This window comes from Calidris pugnax, unplaced genomic scaffold (assembly GCF_001431845.1).
Source record: "Calidris pugnax isolate Ruff unplaced genomic scaffold, ASM143184v1 scaffold315, whole genome shotgun sequence".
Classification (NCBI taxonomy): Eukaryota; Metazoa; Chordata; class Aves; order Charadriiformes; family Scolopacidae; genus Calidris; species Calidris pugnax.
Genome location: NW_015091029.1, coordinates 72,855 through 87,009, shown reverse-complemented (window position 1 = coordinate 87,009; position 14,155 = coordinate 72,855). Strand labels below are relative to the sequence as shown.

Genomic DNA, 14,155 nt, shown 5'->3' with positions numbered 1-14,155 from the left:
GATCCGCCCGGCCCCAGCCCCGCGGGTTTGGGTGAAAATCATTTTGAAATCAGTTGTGGTTCAGGAACCCTGTTCGAGGCTGTGAAGCGATCCCACACTTTCAGTCCCGTTGCTCGGGGATCGTGTTCGGAGCAAACCTGGGGTGGGGTTTGGGCCCCCGAAGCCGCGGTATTAACACCTTTCCCTCCCCAGGGCGGCAGCGGTCGCCGGGCGGGAGGGGGGGTAAGGCTGGGCGGGGAGAAGACCGGGCCCCACTAGAAAAGGGGCCGAAGCCAAGGCGCGGCAGCTCCGTGGAGTTTCCCCCCAGCGCCGGCACGAAATCCCCCCAGTTCGGGGCTCTTGGGGCGCCGGGGCCGGGAAAGCGCTGCCAGCGGCGGAGGCGAGCGATCGGGGGGTTCTCCATCAGGTCCGACCCAGCACGCCCCGCTGCGGGGGGGGCACCGCCGCGGTTCCCAACCAGGTCCGCTCCACCCCCTCCGCCTCGGGGCTCCCCGTGGCCGGGAGGGGATCGGAGCGGGGGCTGCGCCTGCTGCTGCCGCCCCTTCCACACCCTCCTTTTCCTCCCCCAAGAACTCGGAGTTCTCCCACAATAATTCAGCTACCCCCAAACACCTCTGGCTTCTCCCCAAAGAACTCCCAATTCCTCCTCAAATGCCTCTGAATTCTCCCAATATACCTCTGAATTACTCCAAAAGCTTCTGACTTGCTCCCAAAAAAACTCTGAATTATCCCCAAATACCTCTGAAGTCTTAAAAAAAAAAAATAGGTCATTTGAATTCCTTACCAATGCCTCTGAATTCTCTTTAAACATTGAATTATCCCCAAATACCTCTGAATTATCCCCGAGGGGCGGCTGTGTCAGCAGCGCGGAGGCAGAAGGGTTGCGAGGAGAAGGGGAGATGGTGATGGCGACCCCCCACCCAGGGAAGGGCAAAGCTCATGCCCACGGCTGCTTTTGGCTGCTTCTGGGAGGCTCCTGCAGCAGCCCCCTCCCAGCCGTGTTCTCCAATGCTCCCAAAGCCAGGATGTCTCCGGGGGCGAGGAGGGGAGGGGACAGGGCTGCCTCCAGCAGGAAAGAAACAACCACGAGAATTAATAATATTTTAATTAAATAAAACAAAAAAACCAAAAAAACCAAAAAACCACGAACTTCCGGAGAGGGCCCACAGCTTCCCTGGTCTTGCCTTTATCCCTGATACATCTGTTGAAGTTTTTCTTATTGTCTTTGACATCCCTGGCTAAATGTAGTTCTGCCTGGGCTTTTGCTTGCCTGCTCTGGTTCCTGGCCACTCAGATAGTTTCTCTATATTCTCTCCAGTCTACCCATCCCTGCTTCCACCCTCTATAGGCCTCTTTTCTGGTTTTGAGCTTGTCCAGAAGTTCCTTGTTCATCCATGCAGGCCTTCTGGCTATTCCGCCTGACTTCTTCTTTTTGGGGCTGCACCTCTCCTGAGCTTTGAGGAGGTGATCGTTGAATACCAACCATCTCTCCTAGACCCCTCTCCCCTCCAGTTCTTTTTCTCATGCTATCCTCCTAATCAGATCCCTCAAGAGTCCAAAGTCTGCTCTCCTGAAGTCCAAGGTAGCAAGCTTGCTGAACACCCACCTCGCTGCCCTAAGGATCTTGAATTCTACCATTTCATGGTCGCGGCAGCCGACACTACCCTTGAACTTGGCATTCCCCACCAGCCCCTCCTCATTGGTAAGGACAACGTCCAACATAGCTCCTTTACTCGTTGGCTCCTCAATCATTTGAAGAAGAAAGTTATCATCAACGCATTCCAAGAACATTCTGGGTCTCTTATGCCCTGCTTCCCCAGGAAAGGGTGAAAATGGGATGGGCGTCTCCAATCCCCGCCCTCCTCAGCTGTCCAACCACTACTTCCTGGAGCAATATAAGTTCATGTATGGCCTGAAGCCCTGCTGGGAAGGGGCTGGGTCTCAGTGTAACCTATTGTGTAGAATCAGGAAATCTCTCTCCTTCCTCTTTTTTTAGAATTGAAACAAACTTGGAGATTGAAACCACCGCAGTCACTTCATGGCAGCCAGGACGCCTTGGAAATCCTCCAGGATGAAGCCCACTGCCCCATCTGCCTGAAAATATTCCATGACCCCGTGTCCATCCACTGCGGACACAGCTTTTGCCAGTCGTGCATCACTCAGATCTGGGAAGGACTGACCACCAACTTCTCCTGCCCCCAGTGCAGGGAGACGGGGGACCAGATGAGCCTCTGCCCCAACAGGGAGTTGGCCAACATGAGTGAAGCAGCCAAGAGATGGAACCTGCAACAGGACAGAGAAGTGGAAGGAGGGGAGAACTTGTGCAAGAAACACCAGGAACCCTTGAAGCTCTTCTGCCAAGATGACAAAAGGCTTATCTGTGTGGTGTGTGACAGGTCTGAGGTGCACCGTAACCATTCTGTGGTTCCCATGGACGAGGCTGTCCAGGAGTACAAGGTGAGGGGGTTATGGGTGTGCTGAGTACAAAGGGACAGAAGCTCCTGGTGTTGGTGCTGTTGATGGGTGGAGATCCCTGTAGAGCCTTTGGCCTGTGGGATAAACCCCCTGTGGAGTCATCCAACCTTGTCTCTTGATACCAACTCTTGAGGTGGCATTGCCTGCCCTGAGGAAGAGGTGGACGTAGGAGCACAATGGTCTTGCGGACCAAGGGGTCCTCTCACCCAGGGTTCATCCATGAGGAGGGGCTTAGGGGAGGGTAGGAACCAGAGGCGTAGGATTTCTCCCCACCACAATCGCTTCACAAAACTCTGTAAATGGGTCTCTGCTCTGGGGTGTGGGTCCCCTATCAAGGTCAGCTCTGCTGAAGATCATAGATCCTCAGCCCTTCTCCCACCCTACAGCTCCCTGGAAGCAGCTTGACCTTTGTGAAAATAGAAAAAGAAAAAAAAAGGAAAAAAGGGGGGAGGCAAATCACCTTGAAACAGTCATGGGGGTCTCAAAACTCTGCCAACACTTAGCCCAAGAGCTGTCAAGAGTTCCCTGTTGCTTCTGCTGAGGGTGCCAGACCATGATGCCGTTCCACAGGGGACTTCTTTCTTTCCTCTCAGAAACAAATTGAGACCCAACTGCACCTTCTGAAATCAGAGCAAGAGGCGCTTCAATCTTCCGTGAAGGACAGACAAGACAGAATCAAGGACCACACTGTAGGTGCCCATCAGTTTTCCTGGGCAGAGGGTGGGGGAAAAAAGAGGGAACATCTCCTCCTTCTTTCCCCAAGGGGTGAGTGATGCTGAAGGGGTGAGGGGAAGGGAGAGGGGGTTAGTATCTTCCCCAAATGCCTCTTCTTGGTGGGTCCCATGAAGGCATGGCCCACCCTTGACTCTTGATGCTTTTCTCCTGCTCTCTGCTTCCCTTTCCCCGCTTCGGCTTGCCCTTGGCAGGAGAGGACAGCAGCTGCAAAGCAAGAAATTGTGACGACATATACGAAGTTGCATGAGATCCTAGACAAGGAGGAGTCCTCTTTTCTGGCCCAGCTGGACCAGCTGGACACAGACATAATGAACGCACATGAAGAAATCCTCCAGAAGCTTTTGGAGGAGACGACAAACCTGGGCAGGCTGATTGGGGAGGTGGAGAGGACATACCAGCAGCCAGACTTGGAGCTCCTGAAGGTGAGAGCCCAGGCTTTCCAAACTTGCTGTGAAGGCCCCCGTTGAGCTTGGTCTCCAGCCCTCGCTTGTCTCCCCCAACCCGCTCCAAGAGGGACTTCCTTAGAGTGGGACCCCGGTACTCCAAGGGGAGGTGTTCCATCTCACTGAGTTTCTTTTTCTCTCTCATCCAGGACATTGGAACCACGTTGAGCAGGTATGTGGTCCTTCTCCTGTCACCATGTCACCACCACAGAGCAGCTCTGTGGCAGTATAGCAGGAGAAAGCACGTAGGGACAGGCTGGCTCTTCTGCAGTACAGCCCTTGGAGTTGACCGAGGCCACGGGGGGTTGGAAGGAGGGCTCTGCCTCTCTCTCCTGAATGAATGATGAATTTGGACACGGGCTGGCAGGAGGCTGGAGCAGGGAGTGCTGAGAAAACACGGAGCAGCAAAGTCCAACCAGGTGTAAATCCATCCCCTCTTCCCTTCCAGGGGCCAGAGGGAAACGCTCTCCCACTCACTCCAGATTTCCCCGCAGCTGGAAAAGAAATTCTCTGATTTCACTGAGAAATCCGCAGCCATCAAGGAACTTCTGGAGAAATTCCAAGGTACCGAGGCCAGGTCCAGAAAGGCAAATGCCATCGTGCTTCTTGGTGGGGAGGGATGGAGTGAAGCCAGGGGAAAGAAAGGCATCCTGGGTGCTGAATGAGGGGTTATTTCTTTCAAGATCCCACAATGGTCTGCTGTTCCCTGCCTGTCCTCCTCCTCCTCTTCTCCTCTGCCTCCTCAAGTTTCCTGACATTCCCCAAAACCTGTTCCTGACTCTCTGGACTTTTGCAGAAACCCACAATCAGGCCAACTGATCTTTCTGCCTCTCACATTTTTCTCTTTCCTCTAGACTTCCTGGAGTTCGAACTTCCCTTGACAAGTAAGTGAACCGAATGCGTGCCCAACCAAGCCATCATATGAAATCAAAAATATGGTAAAAGAAGCTCTTCTGCCCCCAAAGATTGACCTAACTTTCTTCTGTTTCCTTTCCCCCTTCTCCCATCCTGGTCCCACCATCAGGCGATGCCTGGAGGGGTCCCAACTGGGTCAGAGGGATTGGAAAGGAGAGAACTGACCCTCTGCCCCCCATGTCTGCTGCAATGAGCCTGACTCTCTCTCCATCTCCAGCAGGGATGACGCTAGACCCGGAGACAGCCAACGCCAGACTTTATCTCTCAGAAGACTGCAAGTTTGTGCGGTGGGAAGGCTGTGAGCAGGACCTGCCCTCCAACCCAGGGAGGTTCAAAATCGATCCCTGTGTGCTGGGCTCGAGGGGCTTCACATCGGGGTGGCACCGCTGGGATGTGGAAATCTGTAGAGAGGGCTTTTGGGCCGTTGGGGTGGTCAAGGAGTCAGTGCCAAGGGAGGTTTTTTTGGACCTGAATCCCAACAAGGGGATATGGGCTCTGTGTCATGACCATGGTGAGTGTGTTGCTTGTACCTCTCCTGATCTGACCTTCTTGACTCTACGCAGTGTCCCCAGGAGGATACGAATCTGCTTGGACTATGAGAACGGGAGGGTGGTGTTTTTTGATGCTGAGAGCAAAGAACGGATCTTTGCTTTTCCGAAGGTGTCTTTCCAAGGGGAGAGAGTCTTTCCATGGTTCATGGTGATCGGGGATATTCAACTCAGGTTTCTTCCCTAAGACACAGGACAAAAAAGAAACCCAGCCCCCAAAGCCATCAACTTACCCTTGGGAAAGAAACCACTGACTGGGTTTTGTCCTAGTTCCACCAAAGAGACAGGGAAAGGGTAGCAGTGTCCAGGTTCCTTTCTTTTAGTGCAAAATGAGAGTATTTCTGTGTCTTAAACTATATTTTCAACTTTTTATTGCTAAATGGCTCTTCCTGGGTGCCTGCAAACATGCACTGATGGGGAGTTAAAAGTAAAGGTGCAATTCTAAATCATCTCTGCCTTATGAGTGTGCTTTTCTTTGGTTTTTACTTCCTTGGGTCTTCTTTGGAAATTGCTTAAGAAAACTGGAGGAAGAAAAAGTCATCCTCCTTCCTCTCTAAAAGCCACAGGGAGATGAGAAACCTGCATTTTCTGCCCCCTCAAACCCAGCAAATCTGTGGGAATAGAGGTGGGGAAAAGTCAGCTGCAAGCCAGGAGCTGGAGTCATTTGCAGCTGGGTCCCAGCCTGACTCCATGTGCAAAGTGGGGAGTCAGAATTGGCCAGAAACACCTGGAAATGGGGCTACTCCTTTTGGTGCTGGCTCAGGGTGAGCTCTGACATGCTGGGCTTTAGTCAAGGAAGAGCCTGGGCTTGTTCCTTGAGAAGATACAGCAGAGCCAGGGGTTCAGATGAAGGTCCATTAAGTTCTTGTCTTGTCCCTAGATGTCCCTGCCTGGGAAAGCAGATCAAAGCTGTCAAAGCTGTCCTGCTGCCTGCACCCACACTGACAGCGCTGTGGGGAGAAGACACCGGGGGGCAGCTCCCCCCTCCCGGCCGTGTCCTCCAATGCTCCCAAAGCCAGGATGGAAAGTGCCAGCATGGAAAGCAGGAGAAACACATCTCAGCTAGACAGCCCCAGGGAAGGCAAGAGGCGCGTTGTAGTGCGGTGTAGAGAGCAAAAAGACACGAGCGAACCAAACTGGGGAAAACTGGGGCGTTATACTAAAACTGCAAAGTTGCTGGGCATTACAAAGCTTTTGAAAATAAAAACCTACGTGTCCTTGAGGGGAACCGGGCTCCTTATAACCCCAAACCCGCACCTCCACATCTCCTTGCTGAGCATGAGCTGTCAATTCCCATTGAATTAGACCTTTAATTGGAAGGGAGAATACAATCAGGAGGAGGAGGAGGAGCCCCCACTGATGAGGACAGTCTCCTAATTAGCCGATGGGTGCAAACGAGAAGAGGTTCCAACGCCGAAGCCAAGGCGCGGCAGCTCCATGGAGTTTCCCCCCAGCGCCGGCACGAAATCCCCCCAGTTCGGGGCTCTTGGGGCGCCGGGGCCGGGAAAGCGCTGCCAACGGCGGAGGCGAGCGATCGGGGGGTTCTCCATCAGGTCCGACCCAGCACGCCCCGCTGCGGGGGGGGCACCGCCGCGGTTCCCAACCAGGTCCGCTCCACCCCCTCCGCCTCCCCTTACCCCCAAATGCCTCTGGTTTCTCCCCAAAGAACTCTTAATTCCTCCTCAAACATCTCTGACTTCCCCCAAGATACCTCTGAATTGCCCCAGATGCTTCTGACTTGCTCCCAAAATAACTCTGAATTATCCTCAAATACCTCTAAATTCTCAAAAAAAAAAAAAAAAATTAAAAAGCCTCTGAACTCCTCACAAATGCCTCTGAATTCTCTTTAAATATTTGAATTATCCCCAAACACCTCTGAATCGTCCCAAATATCTCTGAATTCTTGTCCCAAAGCCTCAATTCTTCCCCAAATACCCCTCTATTCTTCCCCAAGTACCTCTCAGTTCTCCCAAAACAATGGAATTCTCCCCAGATACCTCCCAATTACCCCTGAATTCCCTCAAATAACAGAATCCTCTCAAATCTATGGATTCTGTCAAAACACTGTCAGGATCTTTCACCCTCTCCACAGTCAGGGAACATGGGGGAAAGCAAACAAGTGCCAAATACCTGCTTGGGATGCTCCAAATATCCTAAAAATTCAGGGAAAGGGAGAAAAAGGGGGTCCAGCCCCACCCTGGGCAGCACTTTGGGGGGGCTTTTCCCTCAAAAGTGGGAATCAACTCACTTGAAGTTTCTCCCAACAGGTGCCGTATCTTTGCTTTCCCACCAAGAAATTAAAATATTTACACTTTCCACCATTTTGGGGAGAATGGTGGGGAGAGACCTGGCGGGTTCTAAGGCATGGATGACTTTAAATATGTTTTATCTCCCCCAGGTTGGGGAGGCTTTTCTCATTTTATCATTTCCAGGCTTTTCTCTCTCATCCCTCACCGCTCCCATCAGCTCCGCTTTGCCTTGCTCCCACGGAAGGAGCTGCCGTCATATTTTGGGGGGTAAAAATTAAGAAATTTTGTACTTGCGGCGCGATAATGCACATTTTTTTGCACCACCTTTTTTCTCCCTTCCCCCCCCTGGACGTTGAGAGATAAAATGGCTCAGAAATGGGGTGGGGAAAAGGTGCAATGGGAGGGTGCAGGAGGCATCTGATGTCTGCGGGTGGGAGATTGCAGTCTTCTCCCTCCTCGGCTGATAAAAGCTTGCGGAGACAGACACGGGACAGAGCTTTTGCTGAGTCAGAGAAGAACTTTTGCTAGAGAAGAGGGGGGGGAAAAAAACCCAAAAGAGGGAAAAAACCCCAAGATAGGGGGAAAAAAACCCACCAAGCGGAGAAGAAGCCGGTGGAGGACAAGCAGCTGGAGGAACCCCAAAAGGGCGCCGGTGCCACCAGGGAAAAACCCAAAAGGTTAGAAAAAGGGGGAAACCTCAGTGCTTTCATGGAGGGGAAAATCCTAGCATCACCCTGCTGCCTTTTTGGGGGAAAGACGGGGATTCTGAGCACTGTCCCCGTCCCATCAACAAGAGGAGGAAAGGGGATTTCCCTGTGCTTTGCCCTCGGGATCTTTATTTTGGATTGAAAGGGGTTTTGCAGTGGTTGGTTGTGGTTATTTTCCGCTCCTCATCTACCTGTAACAATCCAGCGGGGGAAATTTGGGTGAGAAACGGCACATCCCTTGATTATATGTTAATTTAAGGGTGATTTTTTCAACTGTATAATTTTCTCCCCTAATTAAACTCTTCTCCCCACAATTAAAGTTTTCGCCTCCAATTCAAATCCCCCTGCAATTAAAATTTTCTCCTCCCAGTTAAAATCTCCCCTCCCCTCCCTAGTTAAAATGTTCCCCCCAAGTTTACCCCCAGCCCCTCACTTGGCTTTGGGAAGTGCAGATGCCACTGTGCGCCCCTTTCCTGCAGAGAGAAATGGAAAGTAGTAAGACTTAACAAAATTAAATAATTTCATGGTTTGGGTTGGTTTTTTTTTCTGGGGGATTTTCATGAGGATCCTTCAGGGCAGAGGGGGAAGGGGCTGCCTGAGGGATCTTTCTCTCTCAGCTCCTGCTTCACCTCTTTTTGTTGAATTTCCAGCTGGGTTTGGGTTATTTTGGGGTTTTTTTTATGGGTTTTGGTTTGGTTTTAGTCACACCCAAAAGGGTGCAACAAGGAGGAGGTTCTCTCCAGCCCATAAAAAAAGAGAGGAAAAAATTAATTATATATAAAAATAAAAATATAAAAATACAAATATATATTTTATATAATTTTATATATTGTATATATTTTATATAAAATTATAGATATGAACTAAAGTGTTCTTATATAAAAATATATATTTATATGTATGGATCAATAGACATATATAAATATATAAAAAAAAATCTTTTTTTCATGGCACCACCTCCTGGCAACTCACAGCATTGAGCCAAGACCCCTATCCTTTCCCTCACCCCCAATAAATCAAACTAATTCATCCAGTTGTGAAAATATGGAAAAAATAGGTTTTTTGCACTGAAGTTAACTGTTTTTTTTAAACCAAAATCCTAATTTTTTATTGTTTATTTTTTTTAAGCAACGGTCACACACCACTGGAGCTGCCGCTTCTGCAGAGTGCAGAAAGCACTCACTGCAAAAACTTTCCATGAGGCTGACAAAGCCCGCATGTAGAAACAAAAAAAAGAGTAATAATTAAAAATAAACCCATCGAAATAAAAAATAAAAATGCAATTAATAAAAATAAAATCAAAGACTACAATTGAAAATAAAAACTAAAATGAAAAAGTGAAATTAAAATAAAAGAAAAAATTACAATAGTAATAAAAACCAAAGCAAAAAATTAAAATTAAAAGCAGTATTTTCCTGCTGGGACCTTTGAGACTCTAAGAAATCCCATCCAAGAGGGGAAAAGCACGTCTTTAGTCTGTTTTTTTTTCTCTTTTTTTCTCTTTTTCCTCTTTTTTTGTTTGGGTTTTTTTTTCAATTGGGCTTTTTTTCATTATTCCCACCCTGGGCTCAAGCCCCGTTCTCACCAGTTCACCCAAGAGGCTCCCAGCACCTCCCAGTTCTCCCGACTGGCAGCCCAGTTGCTCTCAAACCTCAGAAAAATAATAGACAAATGGAAAAAATTAAACTAGAAATGGAAAGTGAGCCAGGGAACTGGGCAGACTGGGAGAGATCTGGGTGAGGGAAATGGGACCTCAAATGAACAACTGGAAAAGAGAAAGCTGGGAAAAAAGTGGGAAAATGGGATTTATTCTTTTTTATAACTTTATATTTTCATAAATTTGTATATTTATGTGGTGATTTAGGCTGAGTTGGCCCATGATGGTGACAGATGCTCTGCCCCCACCTCTCACTCCCAGGAGAGGAGGAGGGAAGAGAAAGAGATCTATGAGTTCAGCAGGAACTAAACTACTTTAGTGGAATATAAATAATAAGATAAAAAGGAAAATAATGAAATAGGTACAAAAGGGTGTCAGACTCCCAAGATGACATCACCGGCAGGCATTGGGGAAGCCCCAGATTGGACTCAGTGATGGGAGGGAACTGGATTCCAGCTCTGGGGTCAGGAAAGCAGGGATCGGGATCAAAGGCAGACGAAGAGACAGGGTCCTCCTTGGACGTTGGCCATCGAAGAAAAAGCTGATCCCTCAGCTTTTACACTGAGTCTGGGGTAGATGGGATGGAACTCCTCCTTGGTCAATCTGGGGGTCACTCCTCCTGTAGCCTCCTCCCTGCGAGTGGGACCCCTCTATACTTTTCCGCTTCTGACCCTCCAACCGGGCAAATACCCACCACAGCCCTGAACCCCCCGGCATCTCTTGTTTTGGGCATGGGCTCCCCCTGCATAATTTGTGACAGTGGGGACAGCAGGGGACATGTCCTCCCCAGGGATCTGATGTCCCCAGGGTGACAGGGTACAGCTGGGGTGTCCTGACACTCAAATCCGTGTCCAAACCCTTCTTGTCCCTTCATCCCTGGATCCCCACAAGCTCTGGGCGGTTGTAGGGCTGCAGGGACACTGCTGGGCTCCTATGCCATGTCCAAAAAATGACAATGAAGCTCTAAATTAACCTTAACCTGCTCGCAACCACATATTTTGCCTTCCTCCACTTTTTTCCTTCTTTCGCCTCCTTAATGTGTTCAAGTGCTGGGGATAGAGTTTGAAGTCTGAGCCAGCAGTGTGCCCAGGTGGCCAAGAAGGCCAACAGCATCCTGGCCTGTATCAGGAACAGTGTGGCGAGTAGAGCCCAAGAGGTGATCGTCCCCCTGTACTCGGCCCTGGTGAGACCCCACCTCGAGTACTGTGTCCAATTTTGGGCCCCCCACCACAAGAGGGACATTGAGGGGCTGGAGCGGGTCCAGAGAAGGGCAACGAAGCTGGTGAGGGGTCTGGAGCACAAGTCTTACGAGGAGAGGCTGAGGGAGCTGGGGTTGTTCAGTCTGGGAAAGAGGAGACTGAGGGGCGACCTTATAGCTCTGTACAAGTACCTGAAAGGAGGCTGTGGAGAGACGGGGGTCGATCTCTTCTCCCAAGTTACAGATGTCAGGACAAGGGGTAACGGCTTCAAATTACGCCAGGGGAAGTTCAGGTTGGATATTAGGAAACATTTCTTTACTGAAAGGGTTGTCAGGCATTGGAATGGGCTGCCCAGGGACGTGGTGGAGTCACCATCCCTGGAGGTATTTAAGAAACGTGTAGACATGGTTCTTCAGGGCATGCTCTAGTGCCCAAGATTACTGGTTTGTGGTGGGATGTTGTGTGGGTGGGTGATGGTTTTTTGGTTGGAGGTTGTTGTTGTGTGTTTAGGTGGTGGGAGCTGGTGTTGTTTGTCGTTTTTTGGGTTTTTTTGGGGTTTTTTTTTGTGGTTGGACTTGATGATCTCTGAGGTCCCTTCCAACCACTACAATTCCGTGATACAATTCTGTGAAGTCAGGCCAAAAAACCCCTGATGCTGCATCTGGAAAGAGAGGATAAGTGTGAGATGTATCCTGTTGGCTGCTTCCTCTGGCGGCTCGTACAGGTCCGGGGGGTGAATTTCCTTTCTGCAAGGAATTTAGAATATTTAATTTCACTTAAAATCTTGTAAGGGATTTAGAGTAAATCCTGGGGAGGGCAGTGGGGCATAACAGGGGCTGCCCTGGGAGCCATGTGTGCATCCCATCATGCCCTTGACCAAGGGTTCCTTCCAACGTCAGGGTGCAGGTGGTTTGGTGGGATTTCTGGAGCCCCGTTGGGGGCAGGTGCAGCCCTTCTTCCCCATCCCCTCTGCATTGGCTGTAACCCCCCCTTGCCCTCCCTCTGCCTCCCTTCCCACCCTCTCCTCCAGCTCCGGACGCAGATGGGGTTCCCCACGAGCCCATGGGGCCTCCTCAGTCATTTCCTGACTCTCCACCTCCTCCGGCTGGGATCAGGTAGGGATCCTGCAGGGCTGGGAGGGCTGAGTGTGCTCTGGGTGGCCAATGTGGGGCAGGGGAGGTGCTGTGGGGCAGGAGGAACTGAGCCCAGAGCTCAGCTGTACATTGCTTTCACTTTCCCCTGGGGTCTTGATGCCACACGTCCATTGCCCTGGGACATCGTCAGTCCCATCACATGGTGCTTCCCCAAAGCCTTTTTCCCTTCTACCAGGGCTGGCTGAGGTAGGGGTGATGAGGTAGGAGCAGGTTCCCAGGAAACCTCCTTCTCCTTCAAGTTCTCCTGCTCCCTCTCCAGTTTCTCCAGTGTCTTTGGGCCACAGGGAGGGCAAAGCAACACCCATGGGATGGAGCGGGCACTGCTCAAGCCAACATGGCCCCTTGCCATGCAATGCCTGTAAATTAAGGTGGGCGCAATCTCCATCTCTCTGCATCCTTCTCTGTCACCCAGCACAGTTCAGAGTGGTGGGACCAGGCCAACCTCTCCTTGCCACCGTGGGACAGGATGTCGTGCTGCCCTGTCACTTGTCCCCACACATGGATGCTTCGAGCTTGGAGATCAGGTGGATCCGGCACCAGCTCGCTGAAACAGTGCACCTCTACCAAAATGGAGCAGACCAGTACTGGGAGCAGATGGAGGAATACATTGGAAGGACAGAGTTGGCCAGAGATGGTCTCTCCCGTGGGAGCTTGGACTTGAGAATCAGAGGGTTGAGACCCTCTGACGATGGCCAGTACGTCTGCACTGTGCAAGATGCTTCCTCTTATGGAGAAGCTGTGGTGGAACTGAAGGTGGCAGGTTTGTAGTCACTGTGGTGTTTCCTGCATATGGTGCAGGTGTCCCTGGGTTGGTGTGTCCCTCCCAGAGCTCTGTCCCATCCTCACATCCATCCATTTGGTGCCAAAGGCCAAGAGCCGCTGAGAGAGATTGGGTGTGAGGGGGACTTTTCCCATCTGTGCCTGCCCAGGAGGGAGCACGCCCGTGGTGCTAGAGGGGTTTGGGGGGCAGGCGGCATGGACACAGTAGCTTTGGGTCTCTCTGGTGTCCTCATGATGCTGTGATGATGCAGAGACGCTGCCTTGAGGTGATGAAGCTCGGCTGCTCGGTGCTGCTCTGCCAGGCTGTGCTATGGCAGATCTGGGGTCATTTGGCATCAGTGCTCTCTGGTCCTGCAGATGTTGGGGTGGATTTGGTGGTGTGAGGAGCATGTGGCTGGCCCCACAGCCCCCTGGGCACCCTGTGATGGTCTGATGTGGGGCTGCTCGGTGCTGCTCTGCCAGGCTGTGCTATGGCAGATCTGGGGTCATTTGGCATCAGTGCTCTCTGGTCCTGCAGATGTTGGGGTGGATTTGGTGGTGTGAGGAGCATGTGGCTGGCCCCACAGCCCCCTGGGCACCCTGTGATGGTCTGATGTGGGGTTGGGTCTTGGCCTTTGAGCTGGGTCCATCCCTAACTCAGGGCAACCCCGGGCTCTTCCCCCAGCCTTGGGCTCTGTCCCTCTCCTCTCTCTGGAGGCTTACGAGGATGGAGGCATCCGGGTGGTGTGTCGATCGGCCGGCTGGTACCCGTCACCGGAGGTGCTGTGGAGGGATGGCGAGGGGCAGCATCTCCCCTCAGTCTTCCAGAGACATTCCCCAGATGAGAGGGGCTTCTTTGAGATCCAAGATGTCATCATTGTGAGCGGGAAGGGAGACGGGAACGTGTCATGCGTGGTGAGGAACAGTCGTCTGGAGCAGGAGCAGGCGTCGTCCCTGCACATCTCAGGTGCAGTCTGGCAGCAGGGCTGGGGTTGGCCGTGCTGCTTGGGGGGGTTTTGATGTCATGTGGCAGGATAAACATGCCAGGAGTGCAGGAAGGAAACGGGGGTGTAAAATAAGGTGTTTTCCCAATGTTTTTTTGTTTCTCAGCTCCCTTTTTCCACAATGCCCGTCCCTGGATGGCAGCTCTGGGTGTCTTCCTCGTGCTTTCAGTGGTGTCAACTGCCCTCAGTGCTTACCTCTTCCGAAGGAAAGGTGAGTTTGCATCACCACGATGTTTTGCCTTCATTATGGAAGCTCTTTGGGCAAAGGAAGGATGGGGAGAAGGAGACGGGTGTGGGTGGGAGGAGAGGG

General features: G+C 51.3%; 1 protein-coding gene across 1 annotated transcript in view; it reads left to right on the top strand.

Annotated features, from left to right (window-relative positions):
- Window positions 1–1,968: 1,968 nt before the first annotated feature.
- LOC106896258 overlaps window positions 1,969–14,155 on the top strand; it is a gene marked incomplete at its 5' end in the record, with an annotated part of 15,014 nt that continues 2,827 nt past the window's right edge. Inside the window, 12 exons of the mRNA XM_014956088.1 lie at window positions 1,969–2,457; window positions 3,069–3,164; window positions 3,402–3,632; window positions 3,803–3,825; window positions 4,102–4,217; window positions 4,508–4,537; window positions 4,786–5,290; window positions 6,519–6,723; window positions 11,959–12,043; window positions 12,495–12,842; window positions 13,527–13,808; window positions 13,952–14,056. Coding sequence (XP_014811574.1) covers window positions 1,969–2,457; window positions 3,069–3,164; window positions 3,402–3,632; window positions 3,803–3,825; window positions 4,102–4,217; window positions 4,508–4,537; window positions 4,786–5,290; window positions 6,519–6,723; window positions 11,959–12,043; window positions 12,495–12,842; window positions 13,527–13,808; window positions 13,952–14,056 — 2,515 coding nt within the window. The remainder of the gene's footprint in view (window positions 2,458–3,068; window positions 3,165–3,401; window positions 3,633–3,802; window positions 3,826–4,101; window positions 4,218–4,507; window positions 4,538–4,785; window positions 5,291–6,518; window positions 6,724–11,958; window positions 12,044–12,494; window positions 12,843–13,526; window positions 13,809–13,951; window positions 14,057–14,155) is intronic.